The sequence below is a fragment of the Anarrhichthys ocellatus genome, unplaced genomic scaffold, assembly GCF_004355925.1.
Source record: "Anarrhichthys ocellatus isolate YVR2014 unplaced genomic scaffold, GSC_Weel_1.0 scaffold60, whole genome shotgun sequence".
Lineage (NCBI taxonomy): Eukaryota > Metazoa > Chordata > Actinopteri > Perciformes > Anarhichadidae > Anarrhichthys > Anarrhichthys ocellatus.
This window is the reverse complement of record NW_022280090.1, coordinates 640,051-658,542: the sequence shown is the minus strand read 5'-3', so window position 1 is coordinate 658,542 and position 18,492 is coordinate 640,051. Positions and strand designations below refer to the sequence as shown.

Below are 18,492 nucleotides of genomic sequence, written 5' to 3'. Positions count from 1 at the left end.
AATTACGGGCCTCCATCTGCTATCACTGTCATAACAGCTGTCCAAGGACAGAAATATAAACACCTGGAAAAGGACTTGAAACCTCTTCTGTAGTAGTTCTTGCTACAGTAGAAGTCTACAGGACCACATTTTGCCATGACACACGCACACACACACACACACGGTAAAAATAATAGACCGTATATAAGAAGTCGACAAAGTAACTGTGACGTCACCATTGGTTAGTGCGCTGCCGATTTGAAGCCTTAAGTTCGACATTTTGGCCTTTGCCATCTTGGCTTTTTACAACCAGATGTAAAACCAAACGCTGAATAAGGTGCTTTTAGGCGACCACAATGTTATAGTTAATTTTTGTCAACCGCAAATACACGGAGAAAGGGTTAAAGTTGTGAGACGAAATAATAATATCTCATCATGTTCCGTTTCAAACCAGTGAGCAGCACCGTGCAGACACAGAGACACTTTGCTTGCTGATAGAGAACCAACCACCCAATCCCTGACCTTGTTGAAATGGAGGATCAACCAAGCTGAACGGGAGCCCACATAAATATTCCATTAGGATTCTCATGTATTATCTACACATTACATCTGGCCCATTATCTTGCATAAACTCACCGTGCAGGTATGTTCCAGCCCAGCAGAGCAGTGCTTGAATTTAGCGTCACCTCTGCAGCAACATTAATATCACACAGTGTGTCTGGCTGCGAGCCCATTATGCGCCTTTGGGGATTAACCGAGTAGCTGGAATGATACTGTGCTCACGCTGATGCTGCGAGCGAGGTATCAAGGGAGCTATGAAAGACCAGATAATTAACTCAAGGGCCAAGCAAATAAGTCATATTCTGATAAATGATTCAGTATTTGCGGGCGGATGTATGCACTCCCTGCTCATATTGCGAGGAACACAATAGCGACTCACTGAAACGTTAGCCATTCATGGCTGATCAATTTATTACTGTGCTCGGTCGCTTGGATTCAATGCTTGTTGTCCAGCATGAGAGAAAGGATCTTCAATCATCTTTACTGTATTTGATATTACCGGGCCATCACAATATTTCTCATAGGACGCACAATATATACACAAGAGACCAAGTAAAGGTTTTGTGGATGTATGCACAGTCTCATCATTCTCCTCTAGAGAATGAAAGAACATCACAATAAGAAAAGAAAAAGAAGTTCAATAAAATATTAAAAAAAGCAGTTAAAAGAATATAGAAATAAAGTACTACATTTGAAATAAATATATTAATTTAATTTAATAAATGTCCAGGCTATGGTTTTTTTTTTGCTGATGAAGACCAAGCGATGGCGAGGGAGAATTCAGAGAAAGCAAATACACACATTTTTCAATTGAGATTATTTTGTCGCACGAACACCAAAATGGTCTTAATTTAGGGGCAACAATCCTCTATTGTTTATGGAGATATTAAACAATAAATTGTACTTTGTAGTGATTAGCCTATGGACAAGCAAGTAAAACAGTTGTGAAAGAAAACAAAAGCTTCCTCTGACCTGCTGAAGTGCTCAAAATCCCAAATCTCGACCAGCTAGTGGTCCCGTTTAGAATATATCTTCATCTTTAAGACTTTGCTCTGGTCCTATGGTCACTATTAATATGAGCTGAAAACCACCAATAGTAGAATGTGACTAAGTGCATTTACTCATATAGCCGTCTCACACTCGCAGGTCCTCCTCAACACAAACACTGTTCACACAAACTGCAACACCTCCGAGCACACGCAGTCCAGCGTCCACAATATAGTCAGCCTGCTACTGCTTAAAAAGGTCAGAGATAATTAGCAACAGGTTATATCTGTGCCAATTAACCCTGAACCACTCCCACACATCTCTCCCCTGCAGCTGAGCACAGACCATGCCCACTAACACAACTCAGTACTGTTAATGTTGGATGTACTTCTACTTTATACTTTATTCAACACAACTTTATACCTCTAGTGTACAGTTTATTTTATATAAGGCAGGGATATTAATCCAAACGCATCATATATAATAATAAAACCATTTTACTGCACATTAAGTAGGCCTACTTTTACTTTATACTTTGGGGCATTAACTGCAATATCAATGACATAATCATGAACCTTCTGTATCAACCATGTTCTCTTATAACTATACTTCAGATCTGATACATGCATACACCTAGACTGATCCTTACCGTTCATTTTTTTATTTCTTTATACATACTGTTAACTGATCTTGACATTGTATTTATTGTATATATTTTGGATTTGCACCTTATCATTGTTACCTTGGAATTTACACTCTATAATTTCACTTTTCCCACTTTTTCATGCAACTGCTGCACAGCAGCAGTAATTCCTTTATCTATCTTATCTTATCTTCAGTAAATTCTGCTTAAACTTCTATAGGTTTTGAATGCAGGACTATTTCTACTGTTGCTACTTTTACTCTAGTAAAGGATCTGGATACTTCTGTAGCTGAAAGTGTAAATAGAGGACAGTGCAAGGGTTAAATCCCTTGTTGCCATGGAGATGAAGCCAGCGGTCGCTACTTGACAGGCGCGTGGAACCAGTCACAAGGCGTGCGGGGTGGAGAGGGGAGGGGAGGAGAGGAGGGTTGGACCTGAGGGGAGGAGGGCTGACAGCAGAAGGGGCGGTGTCAAATAGCATACTCTGTTCTGATTGGTCAGATTGACGTCACGTTGTCAGCTAGGAACACAAATGCAAAATAGTTGCTCTGGCCCACCCCTGCTCTGCTCCCTCTCTGAGCCACCGTCCACAAATGGTGAATATCAGGAAAAACAGCCAGGGACTGCGAGGCTACGAGGCTTTTTACGATAACGGTAAGTTGATTCTTCGCACAGGGTGTCACGCTCGGCACGGGCGGGGGTCAGTCACCGCGTGTGTATGTAACGCAAACGCTACGTGTGTCGGAACGCGTAAAGTTAACGGGTCGTATTAGCTGACGTCTTCCCGTCCGGGGCCCCAAAACAACAACAGCAGCAGCGTTTGCTTCTAGCTTGCTTGCTAACGTTGTTTAACGGCCACGTTTAGCCTGCAGTGTCTCCATAAAACCAGCTAAAACTAGAATCAGTGTGGTGGTGAACAACAACCCAAGTAGCTCTAGCGTTAGCCAATGTTGTGAAGGAATTCAGTACCCGCGAGGGAAGGAGAAAATGAGCTATGAATGGAAGTCAGTGCGTGAGAAAAGTGTGTTCACTGAATGTTATGGCCAGCGACAGCAACTCTTCTTCGGCTTGTGTAGTTTAAGCTTTGCCTCATCCTTCTAAAGACGTTTGCTAAAGTTAGCCAGGTGCTCACCACAGGAACTTCGGTCCCAGAGGTCATGGCCTTTGGCACAGAGGAGGAGTTTCGTCATTAAGTGGAGGTCATCACCCCGATGCTCCAGGAGAGCTGGGGTAGTGTGGCCGTGGCCCTCCAGTGACCTGAATGTAGTCAGAATAACATCACCGCTACAGCCAGCCCTTCAGCGCGTCTGTGTTTGGTTTACACACTGTGTATGGTCACGTGGGTGTGTTGGCACCTGGGCTGCTACTAACAGTTGTTTCCATTATAGATCATGCGTTTTTTCTCTCGCTCTTATTGCTTTGTTTATTTCCCAGAATGCAAGACAACATCTTCAAATTGCTATAGTCTGGAATGCAGAGATATGCAGTTTTCTAGGAAATTAGCATTTTTGCATGGAAAATGACAAACAATCAATTGCTTATGTAAATAGTAACTGATAGGATTTTGTGTCTAAATAGCTGATTTAAAGTTTCTGTCAATGATGTGTCATTTCAGCTCTCCGAAACATGATTGACTTTTTCTCGTCCAACACACAAATGTGTAGAAAGCGTATCTGTAATACACGCGAAGACGTCACATCACTGTAACTTTAGGCTGATCAGTCGAAAACAACCAGCGCCGAACTTCTACAGACCGAGTCAAATAAATAGATGTAAAGATGTAATATCGGTGCACTGCAAAACATCAAGACTGAGTAGGGTTCACCAAGTGGAGAAAAAACAACAACACACACTCACTGCTAATCACACTCGCATGCCACTCTTTCTCAGATGCTGGATGAGTACATTCGTGGCTCGTTAAATGAGCGACAAAAGTGAGAGCACCGAGTGCATTTGACTACAGGCACACTTGATGTGGGGCTCTTAATGGGCAGCGTGTGTTGTGGTTAACTCACTTTGCAATGGCCTTTGTTCAATTAGGTCACACAGCCGCTTTACAAGGTGATGCCTGATGACACGTGCCACCTTTCACATCCGTTGGGAACCACTGATTGGTCAAGACTTTTAGGGGAGTGTCTGACGACGTAAATATGAAACAGGAATGGACACAGGTTAAGTTCCAGTATTTTGCTTCACTGGGCAACATGACTACTCATCAGATAAGGTCACTTCAGGCCATGGGTGCCTCAGATCCCGAGCACCTACAATTGTTGCCTATGGTACCACCTCCTCATATGAGAGTCAGATCATGCCCAGTAATTTGCTTATTTCAGAAATATAAAAAGCAGCAACAGGCTCAGTGAAGAAGCTCATAGATTTTCCTCACGGCTGCCGGGGTTAATTACAGGGGGGGGGGGGCGCTCGCTTTATCCACTTACAGAAAGACGAGCGGTTATTATAAAATAGAGTGACTCTTTTTAAACATCGCACAGTGTGGGAAAATTTGCCCGAGAAAATTGCACATCCATTCTTATAGTTGACACCTGGTCTCATGCATTAAGGTGTCGTGTGCTATTTATCTCGGGTCATGAAAAGGCTGATTTGTTTATTGTGAGAGCCACACGTCACACTCATGTTTTGTTTAGACATATTTAAATGCGAGGTGTGACGCTCCGTCATCTGTGCCCACTTTACTTTCTCTTGCTTCTTGCGCTACATCTATCAGAGGAAAGCGTGAGCAGCATCAGAGGGGCTTGATGCCTTCACTCAGGAGGAAATAGTTGGATTGATCTTATTCTAGTGCAAAAGCAGCAGACCTGGGCATGCTTTCAATGGCATTACACTCACCAGATGTGTTCCCGTATGTGCGATGTGCCAGTTGCAGTCACAGTGAAAAATCTCTCAAGATTACCGCAGATGTGGGAAGTTGAATCTCTGCAGGAGCATACGATTAGAACCGCTTCTTAGTCGAGGGCTTGAATCACACGCTTGGTCTTTCCAATTGAACGTTTTCTTTGTCGTTGCCATATATTGAGGGATAGGTGGGTGTGGTTCTGAAACAAATATGAGAGAAATATACAGCAAATTGAACCACAGCATATAAATACACGTGTTATGGAAGAAATGATCATTGTTGCCCTTCGTTACTAATCTAACTTAACAGATGAAATGATGAAAATATAGCAAAGGATAGTTCGACCACAGCTGCCATAATCCAAATGCTCGATAACAGCTCCTATGCACAGCATGAACAGGAATTGTGGTGTGTAATAACAGCTATTTAACAAAGGTATGGTAATTATTTACATGCAAAACTTAATTAGAAACACCTGAGAACGTGAAGATTATTAAAATCAGCAATGTGAAGCGCCATGAAGAGACAAAGCACAAATCTTTTGAGCAAACATACCCACTCACATCAGAAATGAAGGCACATAAAATAAACAATCTTAAGAGACAAATATGATCAGAGTCCTGATTAATTAACTGTTTAACAATGATGTTAAAAGAGAGGAATAGAGCTGAAACAAGTTTTAATAACCACAGTGGACGCACATTTCTCTTATAAGATGAGAATAATATAATATTGTGGCTTTTTTTGGTTGACATCACTTCACTCTGAATGAACTGAATTTAGAGCTGCAGGGCAAAGACAATTCATTTTTCTTAAATTAAGTATTTTATTTGACAATGCACATTTTTCAAGCTGTCTAAGGTTCCTTTACTTGTCTGCTGCTAACAATCTCTTCATTGACAATAATTAGAGCTGCCTGTGGCATCAGCTAATAGCTGCACATGATAGGTGGGACAAACGTCAATCAATGAAACGACCAATCTGAGCCATTGAACATAAAACAGCCATGCTTTCTCATTCAGTGTCTTTTTTGTTTTTACACACAAACAGCCAGAATTTCCATTTATAGTCACCTACATGTTGTCAGTATGTGTGCAAGACATCAGGAAATAATTGCTTTTTTGTTGTTGCCAATTTCATGTCTGATTTTGTAATAACAAGTGCATATGTGTTCATCTTTTTAGATCTCTTTATGTGCAAATGTGACAATTACTAAATGGGTTTGAATGGGTGAAGTCATCGACATCCAACTGTGCCCTGACGCTGTGATGACTGAAGGGAGCAGAATCTGCACTTTATTCCGTTGTTGTCGGCCTACTGACAGTCGGCATGATACGGAGAAGCTTTACAAAGATCCACCTGCTGGAAAAATGCAGGAACAGAGATGTTTGGAAACGTTTCCTTGAGCAAATGTCACATGTTTGCTTCCCACGTGTTGAAGTAATCTGTGCTCGTCACACCAAGTGATTGCAGGCAGCTGGAAAATGTAGTGTTTGTATTCAATACAGGTACAAATATAGAGTGGTGTTTAGTCCCCTGCACCAAGCAGCACAGTTACAGCGGTAAGAGTCTGTTGGTGCAGACTACAGTCAAAGCGGTGTTCCACTAAAGTAGACAACAACAGCATTCGCCACTTATTATTAATATGAAGAGCGTCGGTCAAAGATGTTTGTGAAACGGTTCATCATATTAAAAGGCTGTGCTTTTTTTTTTTCCATAGATAAACACAGGAAGTGCATTACAAAATGTCGGATGAGATCAAAGAGCACTCCGATCCCGTGGTGACCTTTAAATCCACCTCAGGGAGCCGGCTTATAGATGATCAGCTCGACCTTTGCGTCTGCTTTGAACAACACAGTGTGTGATCAGGATGTTTGTTATGAGATTAATATTGTTCCGAATGAAAGGGAAATGAGGTCCTTCATTTCTAACCTTATTAGCATACATATGAATGCCATGTCATTTTGGTCTTCTAGTTCATAGAAAGTTGATAAAGGAATACATCCTTGCAGATATCCCGAGTCTCCGGTGACCTGGAGGTGTCTCTCTTATCCCTCTGATGTGGTGCCTGGTCCACTGCTGGCGTTGATGGAAATTTAAAGTGCTCGTGTCTGATGAAGGCAGCGAAGCGCCACATTTTTCCGTGCTGCTGCTCATCTCGGCTCATACCTGACCTATTTTATTTCTCCTCTCGGTGCGATCGACGACCGAGAGTGATACCTCGGAGACAGCTCTGATTGAACAGTCGGGATTGAAGCTCGTTGCTAATCTGCGAGCTTTGCCAGAACTATTTAACTGCGGTATTTATAGATCGTTTCGTTTTCTGCCCCAGTCTATCTTTGTGCTTCTCCGTCTGCTTCTCCTGCGTTTATTTTGAGAGTTGTTAACAGTTTGAGCGTTTTTTTTTTTGTTTTTTTTTGAGAATTTCACCGAGCAATCGGCGCTTCGCGGGCCGGGGGCCTGACTAAATAAAGCTGAACATGAAAGAGACCACGGCCCTCTGGGGAGAGTCAAGTGAAAGGGTTTTGTATCTTCACAGCATGAAGCTATGTGTGCGCTGTAATGGACACACACACACACACACACGCTCTGCACACTTAACCTGGAAAGCAGCCAGCGTCTCTTTGTGCTGGCCTACTCTGCTGTGGAAGGTCCGTCTGAGTGAGACGGCTCAATTACGGCTACCCGACCAATCTGGCCCCGGGATCAGGGGGTATTTCTGTCTTACACACTGTAACAAAGGCAGTGCCCTGCTCGCTCTGTTTGGACAAGACCCATCGACCGGCGTAGCCCTCGGGGGACACCGAGGAAATGCTGCTCTGGAGAGGAATCTGACTTTTACTGTTATCATCTAAACAGCAGGGCTTTCCCTCTCAGTCATTAGAAATGAACCACAATATAGGAGACTAGAGATGCACCGATACTCTTTTCGGTCCGCTGAGGACTCAAATAGCCGGATCAGGTGTCGGTGACAGTGGGCCAATCTGGTATCGGATACCATTATTTTAGTAGATAACAATTCAGTACATTTATGTATTTATTTGTTGCATTTTGTTTAACAAAGTTAGGAAAGCAATGTTTAAGTCGAGCCTGATCTTGCCTTAAGAATGATCCCAGTCACTTCCACACAGTGAGGCGTACAGCTTATTGACTAAACGCCGCTATCGGATCGGTACTCGGTAGCCCGGGTATCGGGACTGAAAAGGTCAGACCGGTGCGTCCTTGTATATGACATGTACGTTAAGATTTGATAGTTCAACATGATCACTGCACTGAACTTACTTTTTCGATTTAAGAATCTGTGTTTTAAATGTCGGAAGAACTTCCCCTTAAGAGTCAACGCTGGTTGTTTTTCCACAACCAAGAGTCCAAAACTCAAAGATATTAAAGTTACAATTTCACATAAAGCACAAAGCTGCAAATCCTCTCATCTGAGAAGCTATTTATCATTAGAATCTATTATTGTACATTTTCTCTCGATTGACTCATCAGCCCTATAATCTTGCGAGCATACAGCGTAGTTGGTTTCTTTTCTTTTTTCCCCTCTTTTTTTTTTTTTTTTTGAGGAAATTTCCACCAGCTTGAACACTTTGTCCTATAAAACTTGATGACCCTGGCAGGCAGATGTACATCCTCCCTGTGTGATTATAAACAGGCACTGCTCATAATTAAAGTCAGACAAACTCAACCAATAGAATCATCCCCTTACAGGAAGAAACCATTTTCTGTTTTTAAAGGACTACGGCGTTTAATTAAGTAGCTCATTTGTCACTTGACATGGTTTCATTTAAAAGTTTTCACATAAATCATAACGAGTATAGAGTTAGTATGTTTTCCATTAAACTTTTTAGTGCATTGGTTGGCGATGTCTTTGATGTAGGTGTCTCAAAGCTAAGGCTCATATGGTGCCTAGACCATTTATAATTATGCTGCTCCCACCATGAGCTTGTTTGGCGTCAGCGTTCTTAAAATTAATAATGAGCTTAAATGCTCTTTTGAACAAAAGGTGTCTGGGGCTTATTTGTTTTAAAGCCCCTTGCTGCACCACCCTGCCGCCTCACTTCACTGCGACTGCTCTCTGTTGATCTGAGAGTCCCAGGCTCTCAGATGTTGACGTCCATCATCAAGCGGCTCACGCCGTACTGAGCCGCCCCGCTCCTATCTTTATTTTACTTTTGATCCCTTGGCTCTGTCTGCCAAGTGTGACTGGAGGCTTGCGATGATTCCGGCTGCACCGCCAGCTAATCTATATGCTAATGAGAAGATGATAATCAATGGGGATCATGCATGGTTGGCCCCAATCAATACCACATTGCACCGGCAAACGGTTCAAATGGCTACATTTCATAGAGCCAGACGGTTGGGTGGCGCGCTAATGTGGCGGGGCAGAGCATAAGTATGCCATTACCCTCTGGTTTTATCTTTCCTATTTCACATCAATGAATTCTGCTGTTGTTAAAGAGAGGTTTGGATTCAGCTGCAAAGATATCCCGTTTCAATTTTAGGGAGAGGGTTGCAATTTTCTAGTCTTATTGTTGAGCATTTTATTTCCATAACTGCTATGAGTCGGAGGTTTGATGCTTTCCTGCTGCGACTTCATAGATCCTGAAGTATATTATTAGTGGAGTTTGGACTTTAAAGGTGCGGTTTTAGCAGGATTATGGTACTTTAAAAAAAAATTATTCTACCTCACAACTGACAGTTACTGGGTAATGGGCGTCTTGACGGATCATGATTTTATTTATTTCATAGCATCAGTGTCAGTCACAAAATTGATGATTACTGTGCTACTAGTCAGATGATGGGTTCAATGCTCTGGCCGTGAGTTACTGCTCCTGTCCATCGCTCAATGTTATGATACAAAATTGGCCCACTTACTGCTGCTGGTTATTTGTGGAAATAGTGCTTTCTATAACTTCTCCTGTCGACCCTCAAATTTGAGGCACTGAAATGGAGACATCTGTCCACACGTAGACTAAACAAAATAACACATATGCTGTCATTAAAATCAAATGCCTCATTACCTTGGATTTAACAAAAAAACAATTAGGTGATGATTACACAGTCTACCTTATGTTGAAGGGTCTAAGCATCCTAAAAAAAAAAAAAAAATCAGTATTCAGGCAGCAGCAGAGGGGGAGGGGAAAGACGGAGTAAAATCATTACCATCATCTTCATTAGAGAGCGTCCTGCTGACCAATGAGCACGCTGCTCTGCACGGGGATTCCATAGGCACCCCGTTGGCTGTCGCTAGGATACCAAATAATCAGGAGGCAGCCCGTGGCCTGGTTGGTGGAGCGGGGTGTTGATGCTGTGTGTTGGGGGTAGACGAGAGAGAGGTGCTGGGGTTTTTTTGGGATACGGCACGGAGAGACGCGCTCGCACACACACACGCTCACTCATTCAGTCCGTCGGCCAGCCAGCCACTCAGTCAGCCAGGCAGACAAAGAGGAGCAGCATCCTGCAGGAGGACCGCACGCTCCCGGGGGATGGGGCATCATACCCCTGCATCGCGTTGGGGGGGCCGGAGGAGGTAGGAGCACCGGGGTTAGGGGGCTTTGTCTCAGCAGCAGAGTACCCCATCTCTCACACACACACACACACACACACACACACACACACACACACACACAAGCAAACATTGCTCAGGATCTCATGGCTATTAAAGCCATTATCGCACATCTATCGATTTGTGCGGCGTTCCTAGTGGTATTTTTTTTTTTTTAATGTGGGTCGTCAAGAGTTTTCCTATCTGTGCACTGAAGGATGCACACTGATGGAGGCTACTGCACTTCCTCACTGTGATCTAAGCTCTGTAGAGACAGCCAGTCTGTCTGACAGTCTCTTAACAGCTCTCCTCTTCCTGCAGGCCGCGCAGATCCTCCAGACACAAGTCTGACAGTCGCTTCTTGCGGTCTTGTAATGCCAGCATGAGCAGATCAATATGTTCTCTGGTGAGGAACACATTGTGTTGTTATGGTGCTGACTGGCTGTTTGCTGGAACTGCTTTGATTTGCTTTCAAACACTCTTGGCTTCACCACTTTTCGTGGGTACCATCTCTAAACCATCTCACGGCATGATTGTAGATGTGGAAGTGGGGTTAAGGATTGGAGTGTGTGTGTGTGGGGGTGGTTGTTCTCTATTGCATCTCTTCACTGATGGATGGCTGACTCCTCTCAGAAAGATGGGGCATGAAGGCATCATTACCAGAGGGGATTCCCTCCCCTCTCCACACATGATGGGTAGCAGACTCTGGGATGTAGGCTAATGACGGCATACTGGCAGAGCTGGTGCTTTGTTTACAACCAGAGAGTCCTCTAGATATCAGCTTCTGAATGGAAACCCACTCTTCCTTTGTTGTGGGGGCGACAACTGATTTTAGTTTTTATATTTTTACGAAATTTAATTTCTGCCAGTTGGGGGGGGGGGGGGGGGGGGGGGTGTCTGGGTTTGATATTCATGTTTTATTCAAAGTGTCCTCATTTCTTGGGATGACCCCAGACATGCTTGCTTAGAGAATAGTGTTCTAGAGATTTCTTCTGTTTTGCATGTCAAAGCATATTTAATTTAAATGGTTGGATGCTATTCAGTCACTAATTGCCTAATTCATGAGCAGCTAGAGCACAATTCTCCAAACAAAAGCCAAACTCAACTTCCAGTCTGTTTCTCATTCACAGATTTAGGGCTGAACTGCTTTTGCCATTTCAAAGAATAACATTTGGTTTAGTGAGATTGCAGTTTGTTTCCTCGTCTGCTTTGTGGCATAAGTGGGCTGTAGAGCCGTGTTCTTTGGCCCCGGCCCCTAATCCGTTCAAAAGAATAATGAGGAGGAGGAAATGGCTTAAGAACTGCAACATGGCGGCAGCATTGGTCCTTATTTAATTACTTCCATCACACCCTCTTTCCACTCCAACCCCTTTAAAACCCTCAACCTGCTCACTCAACCTCCCCCCCTCTAACTTAATGCTCACACCTCTAACCTCAAGGCTATAAATTCCATCCTCCCTGATTTGGCCTCTCTTTTCAGCTCTGTCACATCAGCTGTTTAAACCCCCCCCCCCCCCCCACATACACACTCATTAATCCCACCTCGTCCTCTACACACCACCAGCATCTCAAGGCCTCCTGTCCCATCTGAGCCCTGCTTTCATCAAAGAAAGACCTCTGAACTTTCTCCGTATTCTTTGAACAAACTTGGCAGTTGCCTCCACCGAGGAAGGATCCTTCCTCTCCTCCCATCCTCCTCTTCGCATCCACTCAGCTGTCACGCCGAAGCCTCCTCCATCTCGTCTGTCTGCAGAGCTCTGAGCCTCTTCCTCCTCCATCTCGTCTGTCTGCAGAGCTCTGAGCCTCTTCCTCCTCCAGCTCGTCTGTCTGCAGAGCTCTGAGCCTCTTCCTCCTCCAGCTCGTCTGTCTGCAGAGCTCTGAGCCTCTTCCTCCTCCATCTCGTCTGTCTGCAGAGCTCTGAGCCTCTTCCTCCCGTGCTAATGGACAGCAGAGCACCAGGGGAGCAACCTTAAAAAGGCTTTTACGGAAGGGTGGTAAATCATTCCTTCTTTTCTCTTCCTCCTGACTGACGAGAAGAAATGGACGTGGCGCTGTTTATCTTATGAACTTGTTGTTAAGAAGGACACTGTACTCTCTGAGAGAGTCTAAGTAATAATCAGGCCTTCACTTCTAATAAAGACAGTTTGTTGTTTGGGGCGGTTCTGATGGGAGTGGGAGCCCCCTGCTGCCTTCTTAATTAACTTGCACTAAGTGTGTGTGTTGCTGTATGTGACACGCTCCACTTTTTAAGATGTCATTTAGGGAGACCACTAATGTTAGCCAGCCGCTCCACCTCTTATGCTTAATTTCTCTGGATTTCATTAGCTTCCCAAATGGCATTTTTGTGCGCTGCCCTAACCAGCTTTGTTGTGCCATGCCTCGCTTTTCGTTTTTTTTTTTTTTTTTTTTTTTTCTTTTTTTTGGAGAATGATGTCATACTTTAGGCCAAGTCTTTCAGAACCTGCCTGTTTCTGTCTGTAATCACAGGACAGTGCAGGGGTAGTTTATTTTAACAGGCTCCTACATTTACATTTGATATTCCTGCTGAGGATTTGTGCATAAAAATAAACTTCAAAAGAATCCTTCATTTCCCAGCTGACTCTCATCCTGCTGCAGAGGAGTGTTGTGCAGAACTTTGCTTTACTTTGGTATTTACTGCAGTGAGTCAGTTGACAGGCAACTATGTTTATCGGCAACTATTTGGTGATCAGTTAATGGTTTCAGTCAATTTTTCAAGTAAAAAAACTTGTTTCTGGCTTCTCATTTTCTCTTTGTCATATATGAAGGTTAACTGAATATCTTTGTTTTGTTGTTAGTCGACTTAAAGGAGCTATCTAAATAGAGCACGTTGAGCTGTGGGAAACAGGCATTTTTCACTATGTTGGGGCCTTTTATAGACAAAAAGATGAATCCAATAATTGAGAAAATGGTCTTCAGATTAATGGATAATAAAAACAATCGTTAGCTGCAGCCCCAAAAATGTTTCATCTCTGACATGCCCACACTCACTTCCTTTATGATTTCTTGATCAGATCAAATCTTGACATTTCATAAGTGCTGCTGGTCTCACATTTGCTCTGTGTTGAGCTGCTCATTAGCTGCCACGTACAGGTGTAGTTTAACTTCTGCAGCTTCAGCTGTTTTTCGCTCGTCCATTGTGTTCTTTTCTTTGAATCTGATGAGAGACGTTCGGGTGTAAAGAAAGTACACAGTGCGGCACATCTTCTCATGTGCTCTCTCTCTCGCTTCTCTTCCTCAGGCACAGGAGAGCCATTCAGAAGAGCCGGGGGTCAAAGGTGAGAAGAGCAGAGGGCACCATGGAGAGCGAGCCGGGGGCCCCCGCCTCCACGGCCAACAGCACCATCGCCTCCTCCAGCACCACAGCTGCCAGCAGTAGTGGTACCTCTAACACCACTACTACTACTACTGCTGCTGCTACCACTTCCAGTAGCAGTAGTAGTAGTAACACCAACAGTATTGCCAGTAGTAGTACTACAGCAGGAAGACAGACAGTGCCTCAGATATCTGTTTACAGTGGGATACCTGATCGACAAACAGTGCAGGTGAGTTTCTTGAAGTTGTTGACCGCTTGATGTAAAGTTGAGGTATTGTGTGTGAGTGACAGACGTATGACTGTCCCTTGCTCTACTGCCCTCTATTGGTGTTTGTAGCGCCACATACAAGCCAACACATCATGTTCTAATTGGAAATAAGTTAATGAGATAGCAGCCATTTGTCTTCCCGATCGACGCATCGCTGGAGGAAACTCAAATGAGTGGCCGTCTCACAGGATCTGTCCCAAGTTGAAGGAAGGAATGCTTCATGTGCTTTAGTGCTGCTGACCCTTTTGACACCAGGATAAGCCTCTACACAGGCTTTTAACTTTTAGTGCTGATGCTTCACAGCGTCCTGCTCTTGTACTCAGCCGGCTGACTATTACACAACTACAAGGCAAGCGCTGTTGTCGCCCTCTGAGCACAAAGGACTGCTGGTCGTTTATGGTCAGCGAGAGTCGTGTTGCGTCTCTGCTACCAATTTTACCCCCCCCCCCCCTAAGGTGCGGGTCCGGATGCTTCTGTGGACCACAGGTCAACATCCTCTCTGGTTACTTGGCAACCAGGAAGAGGGCACTTTCAGAGGTGAAGGGTGAGGAGAGTTATTTCGGAGCTTCAGTCACGGAGTCTCTTGCAGACAATGATTGAGGGAATTGGTTTATTTTGGTCTGCATTCTTTGCGGTGATCACAAGTTTTGGATGTTTTGAAACACTCTAGAGGCGAGTTAATCTCTTCCTGTCAGGTGATATTTATCGACTCTAGATTCACAGTCTATGATCTATTTAAAAAAACTCCCAAGTCATTCAAAGCCCATTCCTTTCAGCCGTGACTTGGAGATGATATTGTTACTTTTTTTACAAAATGATTTGGACAGATTTGGGACAGATCTGTGGTCGTGTACCAACTCTTAGATATTCTACTCTTCTAATCTTTCACCCAGACATCATTTGATTTGTGCACATTACATAACCAGCTCTCTCTCTGTCTTTACATGCAGGTGTTCCAGCAGGCGTTACACAGACCCAACACAGCAGCACAGTACCTGCAGCAGATGTACGCTGCTCAGCAGCAGCACCTGATGCTGCAGACCGCAGCCCTCCAGCAGCAGCACAACCTCAGCACCGCTCAGCTCCAGAGCCTGGCCGCTGTACAGCAGGTCGGCAGACGCTCATCGCTTGAAAAAATCACGCTCACCGTGTAGCAACGATGTTGTTATTGTTGACCCCCTCCAAGATGCGTTTCAGGAAATTGCAAATTACTCCCTTTCCTGCCCCCCCCTCTCTCTAGGCCAGTATCGCAGCTGGCCGGCAAAGCTCTTCACAGAACGGCACTTCCTCCCATCAAACAGGATCAACTCAGACTACGGTACGAGCAGTTTGTAGTGTCTGGTCTGTCTCCTAAGAGCCTCATAGGTTAACGTTATCATTGTCCATTAGATTGTCATGGAACTAAGCTGATTTTAGTGACAAGATGCTTTGCGCCCCACTAGCTGTGCTCCTTCTCTTTTGCTTGTGGGTTTCCATTTCATAACATGCCAAACCCACATGACATAGACAGTTCAGTAAAGGAAGTGCATAACCTACCTAAGTATCCCGTTCATTGTCTCCCTGTAGATCAACCTGACGACCTCTCCGGCAACCGCTCAGCTGATCAGCCGGGCCCAGAGCATCAGTTCGACTCCCACCAGTATTTCCCAACAGGCTGTTCTGCTGGGCAACCCGTCCAGCCCCACATTCACGGCCAGCCAGGCGCATATGTACCTGCGCGCACAGATGGTGAGACAAGGAGCATAGCCGCTGCCACATTTACATGAGCGTGCATCTTTCTGTGTGTTTTGGGATTGGTGCTTACTCTGCCATAGTAAATAGTGCGCTTTATTCTCATTTTGCCACCAGAGGAAGTGGTCGGAATGATCTGTTGTGTCCCAGAGGGCTTGTTAAACACTGTCAATGTCTTGAATGTGCATGCATGCTGAAGGAATACACATAGATTTATTGGCTTATTTTGCTGCTGGTTACGGGAAAGTTGTCTGTTTGAACTTGCCATCACTTGTTGTGTGTGTGTGTGCTTTCCAGGCGCAGCAGAGTAACCTGGTGCAGGTGGCCAGGAGCCTGGGCCGGGCTGTTCCTCTGTCGCCGCAGATCATCTTCACTCCAACGGCCACAGTGACGGCCGTCCAATCAGAGAGCTCCACGCAGACCTCCTCACAGGTAGGGCCATGTGGAGGGTACTCTCACTAAATAATTACCAGCTTATATTAAACGTCCTGGACTTGATCCCTCTGGTCAAAAGAAATAGAAATGCAGAGGTGAATGTAACATTTAGAGAAACAGTTACGAGTAACTGGAAATCGTGCATTAGATTATGTGAAATTGCTAAGAATATCTTTGACTGATATCTGATCCTTTAACCCACTTTGTAAATCTCTACCGTCATTCTGTATCCATCAAGAATCAGGTCCAGAATCTGGTGATCCGTGGCCAGCAGGGGGCGCCCACATCCTCCTCTCAGACTCAGACCCTGCAGGCTCTCAGTCTGAAGCAGAGCCCCGTGCCCATCCAGCCCGCCTCCCTCATCAAGAACCCCGGCCAAGTGGCGCAGGCCTCCGCGGGGGGGAAGGCCGGCTCGTTTGAGGCGGGGAAGAAGGGCGACAGCGCAGCGGTCACAGAAGTCCGAGCTATAAACATGAGCCGCAGCGTCACCACCATCAGTGCTCAGCCCCTCATCTCTCCAGGTGAGTGGAGACACAACCTCACCGCTGAGAAGTTAGAATAATGTTAGAGTCTGAGTATGTGCAGGCTTCTTAATACTGATCCTGGCAGTGTTTACATCAGAGCCAACCAAAGGAAGGAACGCTCTCACAAAGGCTTTCAGTGTTTGGTCTATATAGTGAAAATAATGCAAAATGGCAATATGGGTTTTAGAGCGGAATAAATTAGTGGATTAACTCAACTTCGATGATTGATAAAGTGTCATCAATCTGTCACTTCCAGCTTCTCCAATGTGGCGATTTGCTGCTTCTCTTTGTCTGATGTGATAGAAAAGTGAATATATTTTTCTAATTTGGACTTTTTTTTTTTACCATTTTCAAATTGCATCTAATCAATCAGTTGATAATGATAATTATCATTAGTTGGGTAAAAAATATGAAAAATGGTGAGACACTCAGACTTACATATTTATTGATCGATCAAGTAAAGAGCAGAGTTAGAATAATAGTTTGTCAGAAGGTACCTAAACATTTTACTTGGATCAGAATATTCAATCAGTGCGTCACTTATTTTTAGCCATATGCTAGCAGCTAGTCAAGTCAATTTCATTTAGTATACAGCTCAATATCCCATATTACAAGTTTACATGTCTCAACATCTATTGGACTGGTAACAGAGATTCAGGGTTCCTAAATGATCAGTCCTCAGGACTTTGGTGATATCCTGGCTTTTCTTCAAGCACCATAACCAGTTTAAAATTTTAGTTTTTTGGCAAAATACCAGCAAAATGAGTGACATTCCCATCAGCCTCAGCTGTACTTTGTGTTTTGTGCGAATAAGAAAATATTAGCACAATGTGCTAAACTAAAATGCTGACGATAGTAATTCATTAACCTGCTAAACATCGGCATGTTAGCGTTGTGATGGTGAGTATGTTGCCATGCTGCCAGTGTGATACGGTACTACGGTTGACTCTTCTTGTTTTAAGCTGACAGAGCGACACAGACACTCAAAACTCCATAGGAAGTTTATTTGCATTTTTTGTTCGCAGATAAATTCAACTGCCAACTTTCCTGCCAGCTGCTGCATTCTTCTTTTTTTTTTTTTAAACAGATGTCCATTCTCAAACCTTGAAATAGACTTGTGGGGCTCCAGGCAGCTGTCATGTATGCAGTAGAAATGTGTTCTTGTGTTTACCGTAAGATTAGATGAGGTTTCTTAACAGCATTCTCTAGGCTGTATGTGTGAACATGTCGGGGCCGCACCAGAAACCCCTTCACTGACTAAAGAGGTGAAATGAGCCGTGTTAAAGTGTGTTGGTCTGGAGCTGTCGAGCTGCTTTTTCAATTAGAAGCTGTGAACGTCTCACTGCCACGCGAGAGTCTTTCTGAACCACTTATTATGTAATCAAAAGTTAGCAGCTGCTGTTGTTTCTTTTTAGTGTGAATGGTTGTGAATATGCCAGCAGTTCAAGCTGATTAAATCACATGAGGAGGATAAGGCCCTTCTGAAGCATTAGCACATTTTAAAGAGGGTCCTGATATGACATGCATGGACCATATGCATGTATATGTGCTGGGAGGGGTTTACACGACTGTAAACGTGTGTGTGTGTGTGTGTGTGTGTGTGTGTGTGTGTGTGTGTGTGTGTGTGA

At 44.1% G+C, this 18,492-nt stretch overlaps 1 protein-coding gene across 4 annotated transcripts in view; it reads left to right on the top strand.

Moving 5' to 3' along the window:
• Positions 1 to 2,689: 2,689 nt before the first annotated feature.
• The window catches only part of phc2b (polyhomeotic homolog 2b (Drosophila)), a 36,518-nt gene continuing 20,715 nt past the window's right edge, over positions 2,690 to 18,492 (top strand). For 2 of the 4 annotated variants that reach the window (XM_031871722.1, XM_031871721.1), the window contains exons 1-7: positions 2,690 to 10,557; positions 13,832 to 14,135; positions 15,125 to 15,283; positions 15,415 to 15,492; positions 15,741 to 15,902; positions 16,203 to 16,337; positions 16,579 to 16,861. In XM_031871722.1, the coding sequence (XP_031727582.1) occupies positions 10,514 to 10,557; positions 13,832 to 14,135; positions 15,125 to 15,283; positions 15,415 to 15,492; positions 15,741 to 15,902; positions 16,203 to 16,337; positions 16,579 to 16,861 (1,165 nt within the window). In that variant the 5' untranslated portion in view covers positions 2,690 to 10,513. Of the gene's footprint in view, positions 10,558 to 12,408; positions 14,136 to 15,124; positions 15,284 to 15,414; positions 15,493 to 15,740; positions 15,903 to 16,202; positions 16,338 to 16,578; positions 16,862 to 18,492 lie in introns of those variants that run through there. The other 2 variants (XM_031871723.1, XM_031871724.1) reach the window with 2 other exon arrangements.